The 18,878-nt window shown below is 38.0% G+C and overlaps 1 protein-coding gene across 1 annotated transcript; it reads right to left on the bottom strand.

Annotated features, from left to right (window-relative positions):
* Window positions 1–953: 953 nt before the first annotated feature.
* On the bottom strand, window positions 954–18,413 carry TRPC1 (transient receptor potential cation channel subfamily C member 1). Its single transcript, XM_012575554.5, has 13 exons — window positions 18,058–18,413; window positions 16,726–16,880; window positions 16,040–16,141; window positions 15,007–15,209; window positions 14,117–14,248; window positions 12,644–12,839; window positions 11,376–11,712; window positions 9,730–9,869; window positions 7,554–7,697; window positions 4,761–4,936; window positions 4,409–4,610; window positions 3,705–3,899; window positions 954–2,871 (listed from the first exon to the last, which is right to left on the bottom strand). The coding sequence occupies exons 1-13, from the start codon at window positions 18,191–18,193 to the stop codon at window positions 2,644–2,646; spliced, it is 2,346 nt and encodes a 781-aa protein (XP_012431008.1). The 5' UTR covers window positions 18,194–18,413; the 3' UTR covers window positions 954–2,643.
* Window positions 18,414–18,878: the final 465 nt, after the last annotated feature.

Here is an 18,878-nt window from a genome sequence, read left to right as displayed (position 1 = left end):
GCTCGGAGCTGTCTTGAACTACAACAATCTATTTTTATTTATGATGACATGGCCATCTGTCACACAGCTTTTTTCAGTGAGTCAAGAAAGGACTGGCAGCTTACTCATCATCTGCCAAATGGAAGGTAGGGAGAGCTCCTGCCTGCTCTTCTCAATGCTCCCTTTACACCAGTTCCTTTCCCAAATCAATGCACTGGTAGCAGTAGGCCTGAAACAGGGAACAGAAGAACAAGCAGCAGTGCCAGTTTTCTCAAGTAAGAGTTGGTTACAAAACACAGGTAACAACTGTTACTAGTTTTTAAACCCAATTTGTAGTGACTGTAAACTTAAAAAATTTGAAATCTAACTTGGTGATTAGCAGCCACAAAGCTTGGAAGAGAACAGCAGCTTTCAAATAAAACAGAGATGTATAATGTGATTTAACTGAGGTATGGCAGAGAACAAACTTTTTTCTGTCTCTCTCATTCTTCAGGTTTCTATTTCAGTGACAAGTAAAAACTCCTGAACTCCCAATCCAAAACCTCTGAGAGCCTTGAAGTGCAACAGTTCTTCCTAAGGCCATCTACACTACAGTAGAACACAGCACCAAAGACACTGACCAAGCTAGCTCTGATGGACTCTGCTCAGTGTATGAAAAGCACTCAAATAGCTCCATTAGCTCCTTCATTCACACTGCCAACACCCCCAGTTCCCAGAACTAACCATCCCAGTGCCAAACAGTTGATGGTGCATCTAGGATCCAACCCAGCTGGTCTGGAACCAGCATCACTTCATGGCACTGCATGAAGCCATTTCACTGAACCAAACAGGATGGGTCCAGAAGGAAAGAGGCAGTAACTCACCAACACCAGCTACCTTCCTTACGCCTGTTACCTCTACATGACAAAAAAATACTGTCAGTGTGGTAACTGATATAATATGTTTGCAATATGACAAATATTAATACAACAATATTTTTCAAAGAGCTTTTATTTTCTTCCTTTCTTGAATATACATAAAATACACAGCACATAGTTTTTATGTTGGTGCATTATTCAAACATGAGATCTCAGTTCAAATACAAAACTCAGAGATCCTCTTTGCTTTGAACCAGGAAGTTAACATCCTATTCCCATGAAAATCCAACACAGATCAGAATCCCTCTATACTTCTGAAAGCAGAGTATTAAAACCTAGTTCAGAAATACATAATTTCATAGTACGGAAAATATATTACCTTTACCTTTACAAGAAAGTTTTATAAGAATTCCTTCAAAAAAGTAAACATTCATGTAAGCCCCCATTCTGTCAATCTCCCAAAATCAAGTGTAGTCAAAGACCACAATGGCTACCTGCGCCTTCCAGACACACGACCATTTCAGAGGAGCACCATCATAACAGTAAAACTGTCAACCAATCCTTTAGCTGTCATAAATATATGTACTTTGTAATTAAAAATACATGAATCTCACATTTCTCAGTTACAATTTGTCACCTTGAATTATATATAAGCATATAAAGCCATATAGGACCCTCTAGCACAGAAAATCCACAAAGCCCTTACTGTCCATTGTAAGCAAAGTCAGATAAACTATTGTCACAAAACATATTATACCTGACATAAAGAAAAGTCTAGCTTGGCAACAATTCTGGTAAAAAACAGGAAAAAAGAAAACCAAATTTAAATGTAGGATATGTAAAACCTATGTCAAGCAGACCCTTCGAAAGTACATCTCTCCAATGACAAGACTCAATGACCTCACAGAAAGAAGAGTAGAATGGTGCACAAGAATTGTTCAGCACTGCAAACAATAGTACTCATGTGCTTCACCTCATTTTCATGAAATCACACGTTTTAATAATTCAAATAATTTATCTAGATTTTTAAAACCCAAGATATTAAACATTAAATGTTCACAGATTAATTTTTAAATTCTGTTCTCAATCCTAACATGTATATTAAAATATACTATTGGGGCACTGCTGAAAAATCCAAGCAGGGTTTGATTGTCTTACACATAACCATGAACATTCAAGAAATGGTTGGTCTATTTTGTGTTTAAAATGTCAATGTTCCCACAAAAGTGAAAAGTCTTAATGATTTGCTTTGCTGTATTCTATAAATGTTAGTTTACAGTCAGTGTTATCGTACAAAACTAGAACTGCCTCTTTCAGAGCCATACGGTCTTCACATCCACTGTAACCTACAGTCATACATCATTTCCAGCTGTGCTGGAAATTTTCTATTATTCTTTATCTGACTTTTCTATTAAAAATAAACAGGCTGGATTTTCATTTTAAAAAGCCCGTCTTCTCCTACAACTTGAAAAACAAGTATCAAAAAAGAACAAACAGCAAAAAATAGAAGAAAGAAACACATTGTGCTAGTTATGAAGCTCTAACACCTGACAGCCACAGAGGAACATTTAAAAACTCCTATATACAAATTTTATATACACACCAAGATTAAGAGGTTAAGAAAATTAGTGTATCTGTTTTTTAATTAATTTTGACCACTTGGGCACCGACCTGCAACTCATACAACAGCCTTTTCAAATGTATTTTTGTGCAATAATCTTGCCTATATGATCTGGCAACAGAATTAGGTCAACACTTTCATCTATGGGTATTTTGAAGCACGCACCTTTTGTTTCAAAGTTAGGTCTTAGTTTCTTGGATAAAACATAGCATATTTGGAAGTTCGAAAGCCAAGCAGGTCTCTCATTTCGTTCCGGAATTTTGACAAGTCCTGCCGCAGTTCATTGAGGTTTTCCACAGTGGCCTGATCTGTACTCTGCATCTTCTGCCTCATGGAAGTCAGGTAACGGTGCACTAAGCAACACATCACCTTTTGGTAATTCTCATCTCTCTTCTGCTTCAGATTTCTCCATTCCTTTAAACAAACATAATATATTTACTATGGAAGTGATTTTTGAGCCCTAAAGCCTGTATACAATTCTACAGAGAAGAATCATGAACAAAGTAACAAAGCTATTTTTTAAATACATCCTGATGTACACAAATATACAATTCATATAAACTGTCCACAAAATGCAAATTAAATTATAATCTGCTGTATCAGCAAAACTGAAAAATTTTATCTACCTGGCTTGGTAATTTTTCTGTAAGCAATCAATAGTTCCATAACCCTGAATGTCTCTCAGTGCAAATTCCATAAAGTGCTTGAATTTATTTATTTAGTGCTATTTTCATCAGCATGAAGATGCAAAATTAGTATGCAAAATTGCAGGGTACGAAAAATGTTTATAAAATAAACAAACAAAAAATCCCTTCCCTAACAATGAGAGGCTTCAGTGATCTTTTTTGGTTATTTATTCTGACACTTCTGTAATATGTTTAAAACCAATTACCTTCTCCAAAGAACATTCTAACCTCACCATTTTTGAGATTAGCACATACTTTCTTGAGGTTTCTATGTGTCTTCATTCAGTCAAAGCATTTTTTTTCAGACTGCTTCTGGGCAAATTGGATGTTGGAGGAAAGTGGGTTGAAATTTCCAAACCAGAAACTTAATAAAACCTAACTAAAGTAGAAATAAGTAACACTTATTTATCTTGGATGCAACACCCATTATTCTGCAGTTCCTATTTATCTTAGTAGCATTCACCTTCTGCAAGGCAGCTTCATGCAGCAATCTGCATTTTCATTTCAGCAAGCAGCACCTTTCCAGCTGCAGGGCTCAGAGCTTGCCCAATCATTCCTCACCTTGAGGCTGTTCTGACGTTTCACTTTGCCACTTGATGTATGAGAGCAGATCCATTTACTGAGACTGTTGAAAAGGTAACAAATTGTCTTGGGAGAGGGTATAACGTTAAAAGGTGGAGGGAGCGTGCATTTATCATCGAAGTAGCTAAGCCAAAGCTTGGCACGAGCAAACTTCCACTCCTTATCTTCATGATTCTAAAACATCAGAAACATTAACAGAGAAAAGAAACAGAAATATGAATAGGTTATTTTGCAGGTTTAATTTGCTCATACCTGAAAAACTGACCATTACTTAATTTTGGTTATATAGCATTTTAACAGATAATTACAGAGCATTTTAATAGGTTTGCTTGAATATTCTAATATTAAATACTTAAAACAAGTACATCCTTCTTGAATTCCTTGTATAAATTCCAGATGAAATGCCAAAGCACCACACATACCAAAACCAGCATTTGAACAGCCATTGCGTAAAGAAAGTAATCAATTCCCAGTGGGCCAAAGCCCTGTACATATTCAACATGGAAATAACAATTTTTTTTTAAATCAAAGTAAATAAAAAGTTCTTATTTGAAGGAAAAATATGAGCTCACAGACAGAGCACATCCATGAGATCTATACCCCGTGAGTTTACACATCATAGGAAGAAATCAGTGTAAAATCCAAAGATACAGGTAACTGGTAATTAATCAGACACCACTTACTGCTATCAGCTGAAAACTTTTGTGGAGCATTGCCACAAGGAGTTTCGTTAATACTATCACAACCACCACGTTGTAGGTCCCCACAATAACAGCACCCACAAAAGACTGTAATTCTTCACCGTAGCTAAAACGTGTCACAAAGATTGCCACATGTGCCAGGGAGAATATGTACCAGAAGAGAGCAAAACATGTACCAATAAACCTACAGAAACAAGGAAAAAATCTGGTTAGATAAACCTAACACCAGAAGTGTTTAACATAAATTCAAGATCAGTGAAAAAATCCAGTTCTGTTTAATTACTAGGGATTAAAGGCCAAAGCAATACAGTTATTTTATAGATCTCAAACTCACGAATGGAATGTGTCATTGCTCTGTTGTTCACAGAAAATGCCCGCACAGTCCTTTTCTTCATTTACAGTAAATCCTTTATCATAAAGTTGGGTCAATCCAATTGTGAATGAGAACAAGACAAGAAGAAACATGCCCAGAAATTTTCCAAAATCTTGTAGCATCTGCCCCATTGAGATCTGTGAAATAGATTTATTTCTAATTTTAGTAAAAAATGTAGTTATTTTTATTGTCTCTTAGCCTTTGAGTGAGAAAAAAAATCTATTTACATTTTAAATATCTTAGCCTTTGAGTGAGAAAAAAAATCTATTTACATTTTAATTATTTAAGTTAAATTTTTATATGTTAAACAGACCTTAAGGTCAGGAGATAGCCTGGCTCTGTTTTTCAGAGAAAAATTCTAGATATTAAAAAGAATATGTAAGTAATTTTAACATTGCCTAGAAAATTAATATCCTCCAAGTCACCATAAGCAATAGTATGTACACTTTGTTACTTATTTGCAACACCAATGGTAATAAGGAACTCAGAGGTCAAGAGACAAAAGCAGTAAATAAAACAGATTTGAACATAAATGCCATCATAGAAACTTCAGAAAACACTTAGAAGAATACTGAATTAATAAAAACATTTGGAATAATTTATCACTAATTAAAAAAAGTAGTATACAAAAGCCGATCTGCAGAATACAAAATTAGCTCACTGTACATTTTATGTATGATTTTAAATAAACACATGTGTAGACACACAGAAATTGAAGGATAAAGCATACAAGGTATGACAGTAAATTCAGATCATTAGTTTCCAATTCAAATATCCTACACAGAACTTAGCAACATTAGAAATACAGCATCTTTAAAAAAAAATCATATTGCTTGTGATTTTTTCCAACACAGGAAAGACGTTGATTTGCTTTTGACATAAACCCAAATTTTTACACAGACACACCATAAACGGTTTATATAATTTAATTACTCTTCCTACAAACTTCTTCAGAACAGTGTACCATTATAAAGCATGCAAATATAAGTAATGTGGGATTGGGTGGATCTTATCTATATAAATCAGTGTGTGGAAAGCCCAGTCCTGTATGAATCAAAATCTGTACCGACTCATAGTCCAGAACTGTAACACAACTGCCAAATTTTGCAAGTACAGCTTTACTGGGAGATTAATTCCTGCTCCCTCCTTTGCTGCTGGGAACTCACCAAGTAATTCCTGCAGCACAGCACATTCAGAGTCTGTACAGTTTGTAATGGTCGTGGAGATTCTGCACTGTGGGCAGAGCTCTGCACCAGTTCTGTGCATGTTTGGTCAGAGGATCACTGTATTCCACATCAAACTGTTTCATCATATCCAACCCTTCAGTGAAAAAAACCCAGCCCAAATCCCAATGACAAAACATTTTCCCTTTAACACATGGATCCTGCCAAGAGCGAGACAAAGTAGATGAAACAGGAACGCACAAAAAGCGCAAACTGCCCAAAATTATTTTGTTTGGAAGAGAGTGTAATAGCCCATCCCAAATGCCAGTTGCTTTCCTCATAGATTCATGCTTTCCATATCTAAGTATTTACAATTTCTAAGCACTTGAAATCTAATTATCTCATCTAGGGAAGTACTATTCTACCTTCTGTTAATAATAAAATCCACCCCACACAGCCAACGTACAAATCTGGATTATAACAGGTTTTATTAACCAATGAGTCAAGTAACTGAAGGCTTAAAAATAACTCTTAAGAACCAAGAGAACAAGGTAGCTGCCTTTCCCCGCCCCCCACTGTTGGGTTTCCATCCCATATTTGATTACCACCAGCTGAACTTTGTGACCTACTTTCAGAAAATACTGTAAGAGTTGTTGCACCAGCCCTACTGGCCAGCAGTAATAACGTAAGCTCCTGTGTGCCTCTGAATGGGGTGACTGTTGACTGTTTTTATTTACTTGGAAAATTTCACAACACAGCCTCCTAATAAAAACTTGTGAAAGATCTGGTATATAAATAAACATGCACATTAAACAGTGAATCTCTTTTAAAATGTGGAGAGACTTCAGTGTTTAATCAATTTGTACAACCTTAATGCTTAATGCAACATCAAGACTTCAGTACTTTTTTCAAAGTGTGCAAGTACATTTCCATTCAAAATGTGTAACAGAAAATTAGATAATTAAAATGTGGGAGGTTTTACTGTCATCATTACTGGAAGGCTCCAACAAATACCAAGTAAGAACAAACCTGCTCTTCCTTTTTATAACTGCCAATAAATAGGTGAGTATTTCAATACTCTAGACAGATTTATATTTTTCAAACAAAAGCAATTTTCACAACTCAAGGTGCAACTTCAATGACATCACAGACATAAACAGAAAGGCTTTTGATTACTCTTCCTTGGTACACACTTATTCATCTATCTCTTTAGAAATAAGAAGCTAAGGCAATTATTTGCATAAAACTTTGCAGGAAGAACCTGATCCTTATACTTTCCAAACTGTGGAAACTTAGGCGGTATGTTAAGCTTAGAACAGATGAAAACAAAAGACAGTATAGGTACAGCTATCATGGAAAAATGCTCTCACTGAACTCCACAAGGTCTTTCACTCTTTTTCTTACCTTTTTCCATCTGAATCAGTATGTTTTACACAAGAGATTAATTTAAAAAAACCCCAAAACTTCAATGCAGTATCACTTCTTTCTACTTTTCACTTTCTTAATGTTTTTTCCTATTTTCAATAAGACTCTGGATAGCAAATTATCCAGAGTCTTACTGAATATTTTTTCAACCAGTAATGCTATTCACCTGGAGTGGTCCCAGAATGGAGCTGGTTGTGTACATGAAGAAGAGACGCAGGTAACTAAGAACATTGGCAAAGGCAAAAAGACCTTCTGCCACCAGGGTAGGATGGAATGCATCCCAGTCCTTCCTTTCAGCATAATCATGAAACTGCAACATAAAAAAGGACAAGTTGAGATCACTAAGATTATAAATACAGAAATGTAGCCATACACCTCTCCCTACTTCTACTTCCAAAACAGGCAACAGCATAAAATAAATTAACATATCTCACTCATAGGTGTCACACCTCTTTCAGACAAAGGCATTTTAAAAGCCATTCCAGAGGGAGACAGAAATCAGAGAATTCAACACCTAACTGCCACTCCCTTGTTCAAACTATTTATTCCTCTGTTCTCCTTTCACTTCTACTCTATTTTGCAGAGTCTATTGAAACAGGGACTTGTCCACTGTTTCATAATCATGTCCACTGCCTTGTATAATAGTCCTCAGTCAAAACCAATATTGAGATGCTACAAAGAAAACCAAGGTACACATGCAATTGCAATGTGGTGACAGCTGATCTTTACCAGTTTTGGAAAGACTTATGACTTGGGGCTCCTTCCACAGATTTTATGATTGGCTACAGAGAATGGGAGTCACAAGTAAACTGTTGCTTTATGTATTATCCACTAAGTACTGCTATTCAACTTATTCAGGGAATATTCACAGACTCCTAACTTTTGGTTTGGCTGAGAACATTCAGCATTTATATTACCAGCTTCTGCTGTCTCAAAATGGACATTCAAAAACCAAGGAACTCTGAGCTGCTTTATAATAACACCCAAAAGCCTGCTGCACAAAGATGGCAAGAAACAGGGCAAAGTATTTTGCTACACACTGCAATTGCATATGTACAAATCCTTCTGCTACAGAGACCCTTCCTTTAGTTCTTACAGCTTTGGGGCCTATAATGGACCTAGGATGCATACTGAATATTTTGAATTGGTTTTCTATGTGATTTATAAACTATAAAAATACATTTGGTCATATAAAAGGGGCAACCCCCCCATTATGTGCCTATTTTATAGGACAGGGCTCCTGCATCTTCAAATTGGTTACAATTAAAAATTGGCAACAATGGCTCTTATCTCAGCAAAGAAACTATTACTAGAAACATGCTGGTTGCAAAGCAAATGGCTGGGAAAGCATCCCAGTGTGGCCTAACTCTCCCTCTATTTTTTTTTCCAAGAAATGGCCTTCCTTTCCAAATGATTACCAGCCTCTGAATCAATGCTAGGATAGGAAAATGAGCCAAACACCAAGTTGGGAAGAACTGAACTAGTTTATTTCCCTCCAAACTGCCAGACAGCTGTCAACTTGCAGTTTTCAAGACACAATAATGGTGCTACTGCACTGGCTTGAATTTTGCTGTAATATTCACATTGAATTGGTCTGGCAGTTTGCCATGTGCTGTGTGGTTAACAACACATGCAACAGAATGGCAATGATAATTTTCAATACTTGTATTTTCAATCAAATCCAGATGGCTTTTCATAGAGACAAGACAAGGCTCCTCTATGGTCTCAGGGCTTTTATCCTTACTACCAAATAAAACCCCAACCAAAAAACCGCCACCAAGCAAAAACCCATTAAAAATCTACCACTTATGACATTCAAATATATGTAATCAAAAGCTAAATAAAACTTTCTGTAACAAAAATGCACTAGGCAATCCAAACACAGAGAATACTCTCTTTCTGCATAGTACTGAATGGAGTAAGGCAAGCTCAAATGCCCAATCTGATGAGATGCATTTTCCTAAATAAAAATCAAGCCATTTGAAGACCAGTCAGCTGTTAAAAGCAAGACAGTAGCTCTGTTTAGGGCTTCCCAGTACTTGGGCATGTCCTGATGTGTTTTCTAACTCCCATTTGCCTGATCAACGGTGCTTTGAAGACCAAGGTGCAACAAGACCCGAGGTCATGACACCTCCATGGCCCATAGCACACGGAGCATCAGAGCCCAGAGCCCACACTGCAGCCCATCACAGGCTGTTACTAATGCTGACCACTGAACCACAACACCCTACAGCTAGCACACCACATGTAATACATCTTCAGGTACTTTGCAGCAATGTACTAAAATCATACTTGCTCAGTCAGTCCCAGGGGAGCTTTGATCTACGAAGACTGGTGCTCACCTTGTTATGGGCAACGACTTTGAGGGCAAAAGTTGCCAAATACAGGGAATTCATGACAAAACTAAGCTGATTGCGGGATTCTTCTAAAAAATCTTCTAAACCATCATACCAGAGCCTCTTAACATCTGACCACACCATTCCTACAGGAAAAAAATAAAACCCAGGGAAGTGAAGCCATTGCACTGAACAGGTATTACTTTACATATGATCACGTGTTTTCCACTGAATTTGTTACAGAATCACTGAAAGGAAATAAAGAAGATAATATTTACACACACAAGAACTGAGTTTTGTTGCTTATTCTCCCATGGAAGACACCTGTATTCATGATTTTGAAAATCCATGCAGAACAATACTAAACTTGTTACTAGCCCGAAGTGTAACAAATTCTGCTGTGGCCATTCTGAAAATGATATTTAGAAAGTATTTTAATGGAACTGTGGAATACAATAATGTAAGTGAATCCTTGTTACTTGATTCTCTTGATTCCAGTTGATTTTGCAGAATATTTTCTAAATATGTTCTTAATCAACTTAGAATATTTTCAAGGAATCAGTATAATGTCATTACAAAATAAGCATTTAAACTATAAATGCAACTACTATTTAAAAACTTGAGATTCAATTATGTGAAAAATAGCCCCATTTTAATGACTATGTTTGCTTAGATATAATTTTTAAATCCTACATGAAATCCACATTACATGCAGAAAAAATATATTTCTATAACCTTTAATTAAAATTACCAAGACCACCTCATAACACACTTTGTCAGCAGACTTGGTGGAACAAAAGAATTTATTAAATTATAATATTTAATTTCAAAGCAAAGGAGGAATCTGACTTGTACTCAAAATTTGAAGTTTTCAGGTTTCTTTTAAGACCTGTCTGTGTTTGTGTGGGGGATACTACATATTTCCAAAATCTATAAAAACTGCTCAATAGTTTTAATACAGCTCAATTGTGAAAAAAATCACTACACAAAAATCCTCTCAACCTAAAATACCAAATAACTTACCCTCAGAATTACTTAAAATAAAAACTATGTTGTTTTTTACCATATCACTGCTTTTTACAAGCCCAATTAAACAAACCATACATATCTAATTACCTTACATTAAGAAAGATAAATTTTAATGTAAAAACAATCACATGCCAGACAACCAAAAACAAGGTAAAAATTAAGAACTTTCAACCAAAAGTTCTTGGGAACTCAACAAAAATTATACCTGTGCTCCCTCTGCTGCATCAACCAGAAGTGACATGCAGCCTTTCTGGTACAGTTATGATAACTGGTGACAATGACATACAGAAATAGAAAACCATAACATAGGAAAATAGTATTTGTTTTTGTGTTTTGAAACAAGCATGAGGCAAATTCACACCTCCAATCTCTTTGTAAGATGGAGCATGCACGCATAAACACACATAACATGTACTTCTATCTTTAAGCCATGTACCAACTGTGCAGCAAGTCCAAATTTTGTTATTAACTACTTTTCCAACCAAGCATTATAAAACTGATCAGGAAAGACTGAGTTAATACTTATTGCTGATGTACCACTAAACTGGCATTTTTAAATACATTTAGCATATATTTTTTATATATTTAGGAACTGTCATGCAATCCACTCAAATCATACCTACCGATAAGCCATATTATCAGAAGATAGTCTATTCTCTCAAGGGCTGGTCCCATTGTATTCTTCTTATTCTCATTGTAGACAAGGGAGTACAAATTAAGTAATAACAGAAATGTGAAATATGAAGCTCCATGAATAATAAACTTCATAAAAGGAGTGTGAATTATCCGACCGACTCGAGATTTAGGAGCTAACAAGTAACAGAGGGACAGAACTGGCCAGAAAATGCCAACCATCAGAACAGTCAGGATCTTCTTGCAGGTGTGCTTGCGCCGATAGCCAGCCATCTGCCCAAACCACACCGTGTTGAGGAACTGCTGGCAGTTGGACTGGGCAACAAACTGGGGGGAAGGAGGGGAGAAATAATCAGGAATCATTCTCAGGTTTCTTCACATACATTACTAAGTTGCATCATTAATATTAATTTTCTAACTATATGTATACTGCACAAAATAGTTATTTTCCAAGCCCTGTACTAAAAGCAAGCTATGCTCAAACCCAGAGGAACTCTGAAATACTTCAGCGTGATTGATGAAGCAGAACTACAGCTTATGACTTATAAATGCTATGTATTTCAACAGTTTCACAAACAGTTTAAGCCTAGACATGGAGAACAGATAGAATTATGTAATTCCTTTTGCAAATGCTAACTAAAAATTTTGCATGAAAAGGAAACTTTCACTCTGTCCTTGGTCCTTGTACTAGAATCCCACAACATCCATTTGCATCCCAGCACAGAAAACTATAGAGTTATAATTTATGAAGGGACAAAAATTACAATAATCTACTGCATGGAGGAAGTTGCATCTTGATGGCATAAAAAGTGCTGCTATTCTGGAACAGAGGGGCTATTCAGTTATACCAGCACAGGTCCAACCTAATTACTGAACAGCACAGGCAAGGCCTGAGACAAAGCTGAACAGTTAATGACCAGTGAGAAGATGATAAATCATGTTTGGCACCTAAGGATCCATGCCTCTCTAGGCAAGGATTTAATGAGGAACTGAATAAATAATTACCACTGCCAGAACTGTTCATAAAAAAAGCAGTGGCCTATACTCCAATACAGAAAACACTACATTCATCTCCACAGTAAACACTGAAAGATCCCTCAGCATCCCTGTGTCACATACTGATACCTGTGTATTACCATCTCTTTTATAACTCACACAAATTTATTTCCACTTCTGTGTCCAGAGGCAGAACAACAAAGTAATTAATTACTAGCAAAATATGATATGGAAAGTCTATCAATTTACTGCAAAGACAAACCTCTTTTTGATTATATTTGATTGCAAGTTTTAAGCGGCTTAAGTTCATCCTCTCCTCCAACAATCCTCGCTTGTCTACATGTTCATCACTGGAGGTGTGATTCAGAATCACTTCCAGCTCCCGGGAATTCCGTGCTTGTGCAAGTAAATCTTTAGCAAAGGTTTTGCACTGTTGAGCGAGCTCCTCGTAATCATTTCTGAAACACACAGAAGCAGTACGTACTATTACACTGATCCTGTATTTTCCATTAATTCACAAACTAGCCCTTTTTGGCTGGGATTGTATGTTATGTTGAGACAAATTAAAAGAAACCATCCCAGAAGTCCCCTGTCAAGATCCAAGCATTTCCAAGACAACTCTGAGTTAGTTTTCACCATGTAACATTACAATTCCATTTCTGTTCAGCTTGCAAGATCACTAGAGAAAATCTGGCAAACAAATTTACAGCATACAAATTCTTATGGCATGAGTTCCACACACAGAGTTAAAGCTTAGACCTATTTCCAGGACATGAGAAAGTGTAGGTGTCAGAAAATAGGACACTGGTAAGTAATCACTTGACTTTCCCATTGGACAATAAATAGTTTGGGGTTTTGCTTTATTTCTGTCATCTGAAAACTAAAGTCTATTCACTAAATATTATGTATTAATGTATTAAACACATGAAAAGAAACCACATGATTTCCTTGTCTCACCTTGCACACATTCCATTTTAATGCCATGTTGTATCACAAAAATGCAACAATTGAACGCTTATTAAGAAAGACAGGCAGCTAAAATGCAGAAAATTCACCTTTTTAGAAAATTCATGTATTTAGGAAAGTAGAATTTTACCTTATTTAAAGACTTGCTTTCACATTCTTGGAAAGCTTTTGTGCTGGTATGTTACAAAATGGTAAAAATCTGCATTGTTTAAACATGAAATTACAATGAGCGTTTGTTCATCATACAGAGCATTTTCAACATCAAGTCTTCTACACACATATGCATATTTTAAATACATACACATATGCACTCTTCAAAGGCTTATAATGAGCAAAATTAAGAAACAATACCTGAAACAACTCCCAACAGGAGTCAGGTCAGTATAAACAAGGTATTGCATATTTCTACCGAGATACAGAAAAAAGTGCAGAGTACTAATGAGACATTGACATGATTAATAGGCGTATAATTTCCAAGTAAGTCAGCATTTAGCATAATTTCTGTTTATTTTTGCAGAGTAGAGCTGAAATTTGAACTGTTGGTGCAACTACACATATCAAAATGTCTATATCTAAAAGGATTTAAAGTAATTAAACTGTCGAAATTACTACTAAGGAGGCATGAATTATATTATGTAACTTATTATGTCTAATTATCAGTTTAAACACTCCACTTAGAAAAAATGAATAAACTTTTTTAATGCAAACAGATTTCTACACCTGAAATGATATAAAAATATTAAACTTTTTTTGTGTTTTCAATTCCTACCTGAATTCAACCTCAACAAGGCTTAATTCTTTCAAGTCTGCACTAAGTTCAAAAGCTCTTAGGATTGGATCCTCCTCTGTCAACATTATTAAGGCAGGACTGGCCAAACACCGGTAAATGTCAAGACGAAACCTGTAACAAAAGAACAGCAAATAAAACAAATATGTTTTATTTCATTAGCAGCCCCAAATCAGGACCTGTTCCAAAGGTTTGCCTGAAATGGCCAGCTGAAAGACAAAACAATTTGGTTTTTTAAATCAAACACTAACTGCATTAACTGCAGGGTGTCCTGAAAGATACATGACATATTTAGAACCCCTAAGTATCCAAAATCAGCCAAACTGGTTCCCTCTTATTTTCCTCACTACTTCCACTGTTATCAGTGTATCAGCAGAAGTTCTAGATTAAATTAAGAGCTGCTACCTCAAATATTTCTATTGTTTATCTGCTGTGGATACCCTGACAACTTTTCTCATACTGAAGTTAATGATGTAGGGAATAGGATGGATATCAGAATGCGGTCTGTGGTAACTGAATACCAAAAACTCAAATAACTTTTGAGAAAAATTTTATTTGCATAGTCCCTATAGCCCCAAGGTAAAGGTAGCCAGAATGTTTGAGACACACCTGGTAGAAAGGAAAGGCACACAGTGACTATGCACAGTGACTGAAAGTTTAAAACCAAAATGGAACAAAGCCACTGCCTCCCACCAGCCCTTTCAGGCACAACCCATGCCCGAGAACTACCACCCCTCACAGTAAGACCTACAATATACTAAAGGAATCCACTCATAAATTTCACCTTAAGAAAAAAAAGGAAACATACTGAATGTGACCCAGGCAATGAATTAAGAATCTTTTTATTATGGTTTATGACTGCTAAGTCTTACCTGGAATGTCGCAGACTATCTTTTTTGTTCTTGGCAGTGCACAGTGTGCACTCACACCCCACAGCATGAGGTTTGGGTAATGATATATCTTGCTTCAACAGCATGGTGAGAATTTCATAGTTGTTACGATGAGCAGCTAAAATTACTGGTGCCACATCCATGGTTGTTGAGTACTCCGGGTTCTGAATACGTTCCATTAATTTCTGGAATAAAATATAGGAAGTATCTAAATTTATTACCTACAGTTCTACTACATGTAAGGGGGTTTTTGATTGTTCAGTCAAGAACTTCTCCTTCAAAATACTTTCCAGTGTTTCATATCATGAACAGAAAGGAAAAATATGTAACAACATTCAAACACCTGTCAGATAAATACTAAAGAAGAAAAACAGACCCAGATACTTTTCTGGTAAATTTACACAGAAGTACTGCCTATTTTTCCAATACACACAGGATATTAGGAATTGTTATTTTGCTCTAGTTTGTGAAAAAATTATGTAATTTACTATTTAAGTGCAAAAAAAAAAAAAAAATCCTGAATGTGCCATACTCTGTTACACAACACCTTATTCCTTCCCCGCCTCCACCTCCACTTTGTGTTTTCAAAAGCTTTTTGGTACTAAAGCATTGACAAGATAAGCTTCAATTGATTAATTTCAAGGTGAAAGTCTGAAGATTTGCTCTGAAAAATCTATGAAGATCCAACACATGAATAAACACTGTATAAGTCAAGGCTGCTAACAACCTTGCAAACAGACTACTAGAAAAGATTTATAACCACTAAGTTTTTTCTCTTCTGAACTAGGCACGTGTTTGGCAGGTATAAAGCCACTGGATTCCTTAGGTGATAAGGCAAAATAATGTATTTCATCTTTCAAGACAAAAGAGGTTACAAAATGAATCCCTGGTGTCCACATTTGATCACCTTACAAATGCAGAATTTAAGAACACTGTTTTGAATAGTACAGATACCAAAAAAAAAGCAACAATCTTCACAGCCCCAACCAAAAGTCAAGGAGTAACAACACTTAACCACAATGGTTGGCCTGGAGGATCGTTTTGGTCGGTGATTAAGTAGAATGTCAACAGCTCCCACCACTTCTGAGTCAATAGCCACCAAAAGTGCATCCGAGGACTAAGTAAAGAAAACAAACCATATGTGAAAACAGCAGCAACTTAAACAGCACAAAGAGACAAACTCAAACCAAACTGTATTTTAAAATTATATTTTTTAAGTCTAATTTTGAAATACTAAAATGATGTTCTGTATTATTACTAGGCATATGATCAGGATACAAATTCAGGTTGCCACTGCAGGAGTTCACATAGTATTAGTGACAATTTTTCTGTGTTACCATTTAAAAAGTTAATCTACTTTACAGCCAAAGGGATTTTTGCATTTTACACTTTTTAATATAAGGCACTCATACCATGTACTTTTTTTCTTGAGGATAATGTATGCATTATATCAGCAGAAGGAGTAACATTTAAAATAAAACTCAAGCTTTTTAATATAATAGAAAATGTTACTTATACATTTGCCATGACAATAAAAGTGAACTTGCAAGAAGAAACCACTTTCACAATTACTTTTTCCAATTTACTGGAAAAACAATTGAACTGCCTAAAAGGAAGATGGTGTTTATGTCCAAATCTGGACAGATTAACAAAGAACATATATTACTATACTCAACATTTTTAATACCATATGTTGGATACCTGGCAGCCATAATCCAAAAGCAGCTGTAGTATGTCCAAGTTTTCATTTTCAATGGTTATAGTAACAGCATTTCGTCCAAGCACATCCACACAATTTATGTTCATTTCACCTGAGCTGTTTTCTTCCAAGAGTTTCTTAACCATGTAATAGTCACCTGCAAAGTAAGGTAGGGATATCACTTCATATTATAAAGCAATAAAAGCATGGGATCCCTTTAAGTACCAGCTACCATCAAACAAGACACTATTCTATAGCTGACAACAGTAACTGAGTGAATCAGACAAGTAAGAAGTCAAGGTAGATAAGCATTCTCTCATCAGGGAGAAAACTAGAGATATTTCAGGAGACTTTCTTCAGGAAAGCACTGGACATGTATTTCTATCCGCCCCTTTAGTTTCAGTCCTAACAACAAACACACACAAAAGTACAAGTGCTTTCCAAAACTGTCTCCAGGGTAACAAATTACTTTGCAACACAGAAGACCACGACCAAGACAGATCTCAGTGTAGAATACTTGGAGAAGTATATGTAGAATACAGTAAAACACATACCAAGAGCCCTGAACCAGTTGCTACACAGACAACTGGGTTTTGTTTTTTTTTTTGTTATGCAGCCTTCTAGCTCTCTGAACCTCCATTTATAGTTAGAGAGAAAGCCATGGCTTCCTATGATGTTGAGGACCGACTGCACGGGCTGTGCAGATGCACCGCCGAGAATCCCCGAGCAAAACTGCTGAGCTCGCTAGCGAATGCCACTGCAGGAATGCCCCGTGGCTGTGGGCTAAGCTCGCTCGGGCGAGCACGCAGCTCTGCGAGCGAACACCGCCGCTCCTGCAGCCCTGCTCTGCCCCAAGCTCGCACAGCCGTGCAGCACATCGTTAAAAGCACATCCTGGAGTCCAGCGTTTCAGATCTTTTAAGACCATTTTGATTTAAGGCCACGTTTCGACTCAAAGGTAACTAAATGCAGGCTTAAAGCAAGCAGCACATTTTAGAAAAACAAATCTCTTCCCATCCGCCACCAATGGTGCAAAGCGCAGGATACTGATCTCGCTTATCCTGGGGATGTCTCAATAAGCCCCAATTTCACTGCAGCTCTCTACTCAGAGACTCTTTAAACAGCGAACACCTCCCAGATTGCCCCGACACAAACCGAACGCCCTCACGAACGCGGGAGGAGCAGGCGGGCCCGGAGCCCTCGGTGCCCCACGGCAGCCGCCCGGCCGGGCCGCACCGCCGGCGAGGGGAGGGAGCGCCGGGCTGACACCCGGCCCGGCTCCGGCCTCAGAGCGAGCGGCCGACACCTCGAGGGGGCCCGGCCCGGGCCGGGTACCTTTGTCGCAGGCCAGCAGGAAAAGCTTCTCGTCCAGCGTAGTCTCCTCCTTCACCTGCCGCACATCCTTCAGCGCCAGCAGCTTGTTGGGCGAGGCCGAGGCGGACGGGTCCGCGCTCTGGTACAGGGCGGCCATGGCTCCGCCAGGCCCATGCGGACCCGGGCGGGGCGGTGTGCCGGCGCCGCCGCTGCCCCTCGGCACCGCTGGCGAGCGGGGCAGCGGCCCCGGCCGGGTTACCCCTGGCGGGCGGGCAGAGCAGGGCAGGGCCGGGCAGGGCAGGGCAGGGCCGGGCCGGGCGGCCGCTCCCCGCCGCAGTGCGCAGGCTCCGGCCCCGCCGCCGGGGCAGCGCGGGCGGGCGGAGCCCGGAGGCGCCGCCGCTGCTCCGAGCGCGGCCCTGCCCCGCCCCACAGCGGGCCGGGAGCCGCAGCCTGCCCGTGAGGCAGGGCGTGCTGCACCAGCTCCTGGGCGGCCCTTAAATCTGTTTTCTGCCAGCCGCTACAGCAACTACGGCCCTGCTCATCACAGCATCAAAGGGTTGCCCATGAAAATTTCCTTAAAGCAACTCTGAAGTAACTCTGGACACTTACGGCAATAGTTTATAAAATAAGAAATAGTGGCCTTTATGGAGTAAGGTACCAAGTGTCCTGCAGGTAACTACAGTACTTGAGGATTCTAGAATTTAATAAAAGATCATTTATTCTTACAATATACAGACTAAGTCTCCATATAGCCTCTCCTGAATGAGGACTTGGACTGAGTTGGCGCCGTAACTCAAATTCTGTACAAATCTCTATCATCGTCTTGGACTAGGAATAGAAAC

This window comes from Taeniopygia guttata, chromosome 9 (genome assembly GCF_048771995.1).
Source record: "Taeniopygia guttata chromosome 9, bTaeGut7.mat, whole genome shotgun sequence".
Classification (NCBI taxonomy): domain Eukaryota; kingdom Metazoa; phylum Chordata; class Aves; order Passeriformes; family Estrildidae; genus Taeniopygia; species Taeniopygia guttata.
The sequence above is the reverse complement of the archived record's forward strand: the minus strand, read 5'-3'. Positions and strand labels throughout refer to the sequence as shown.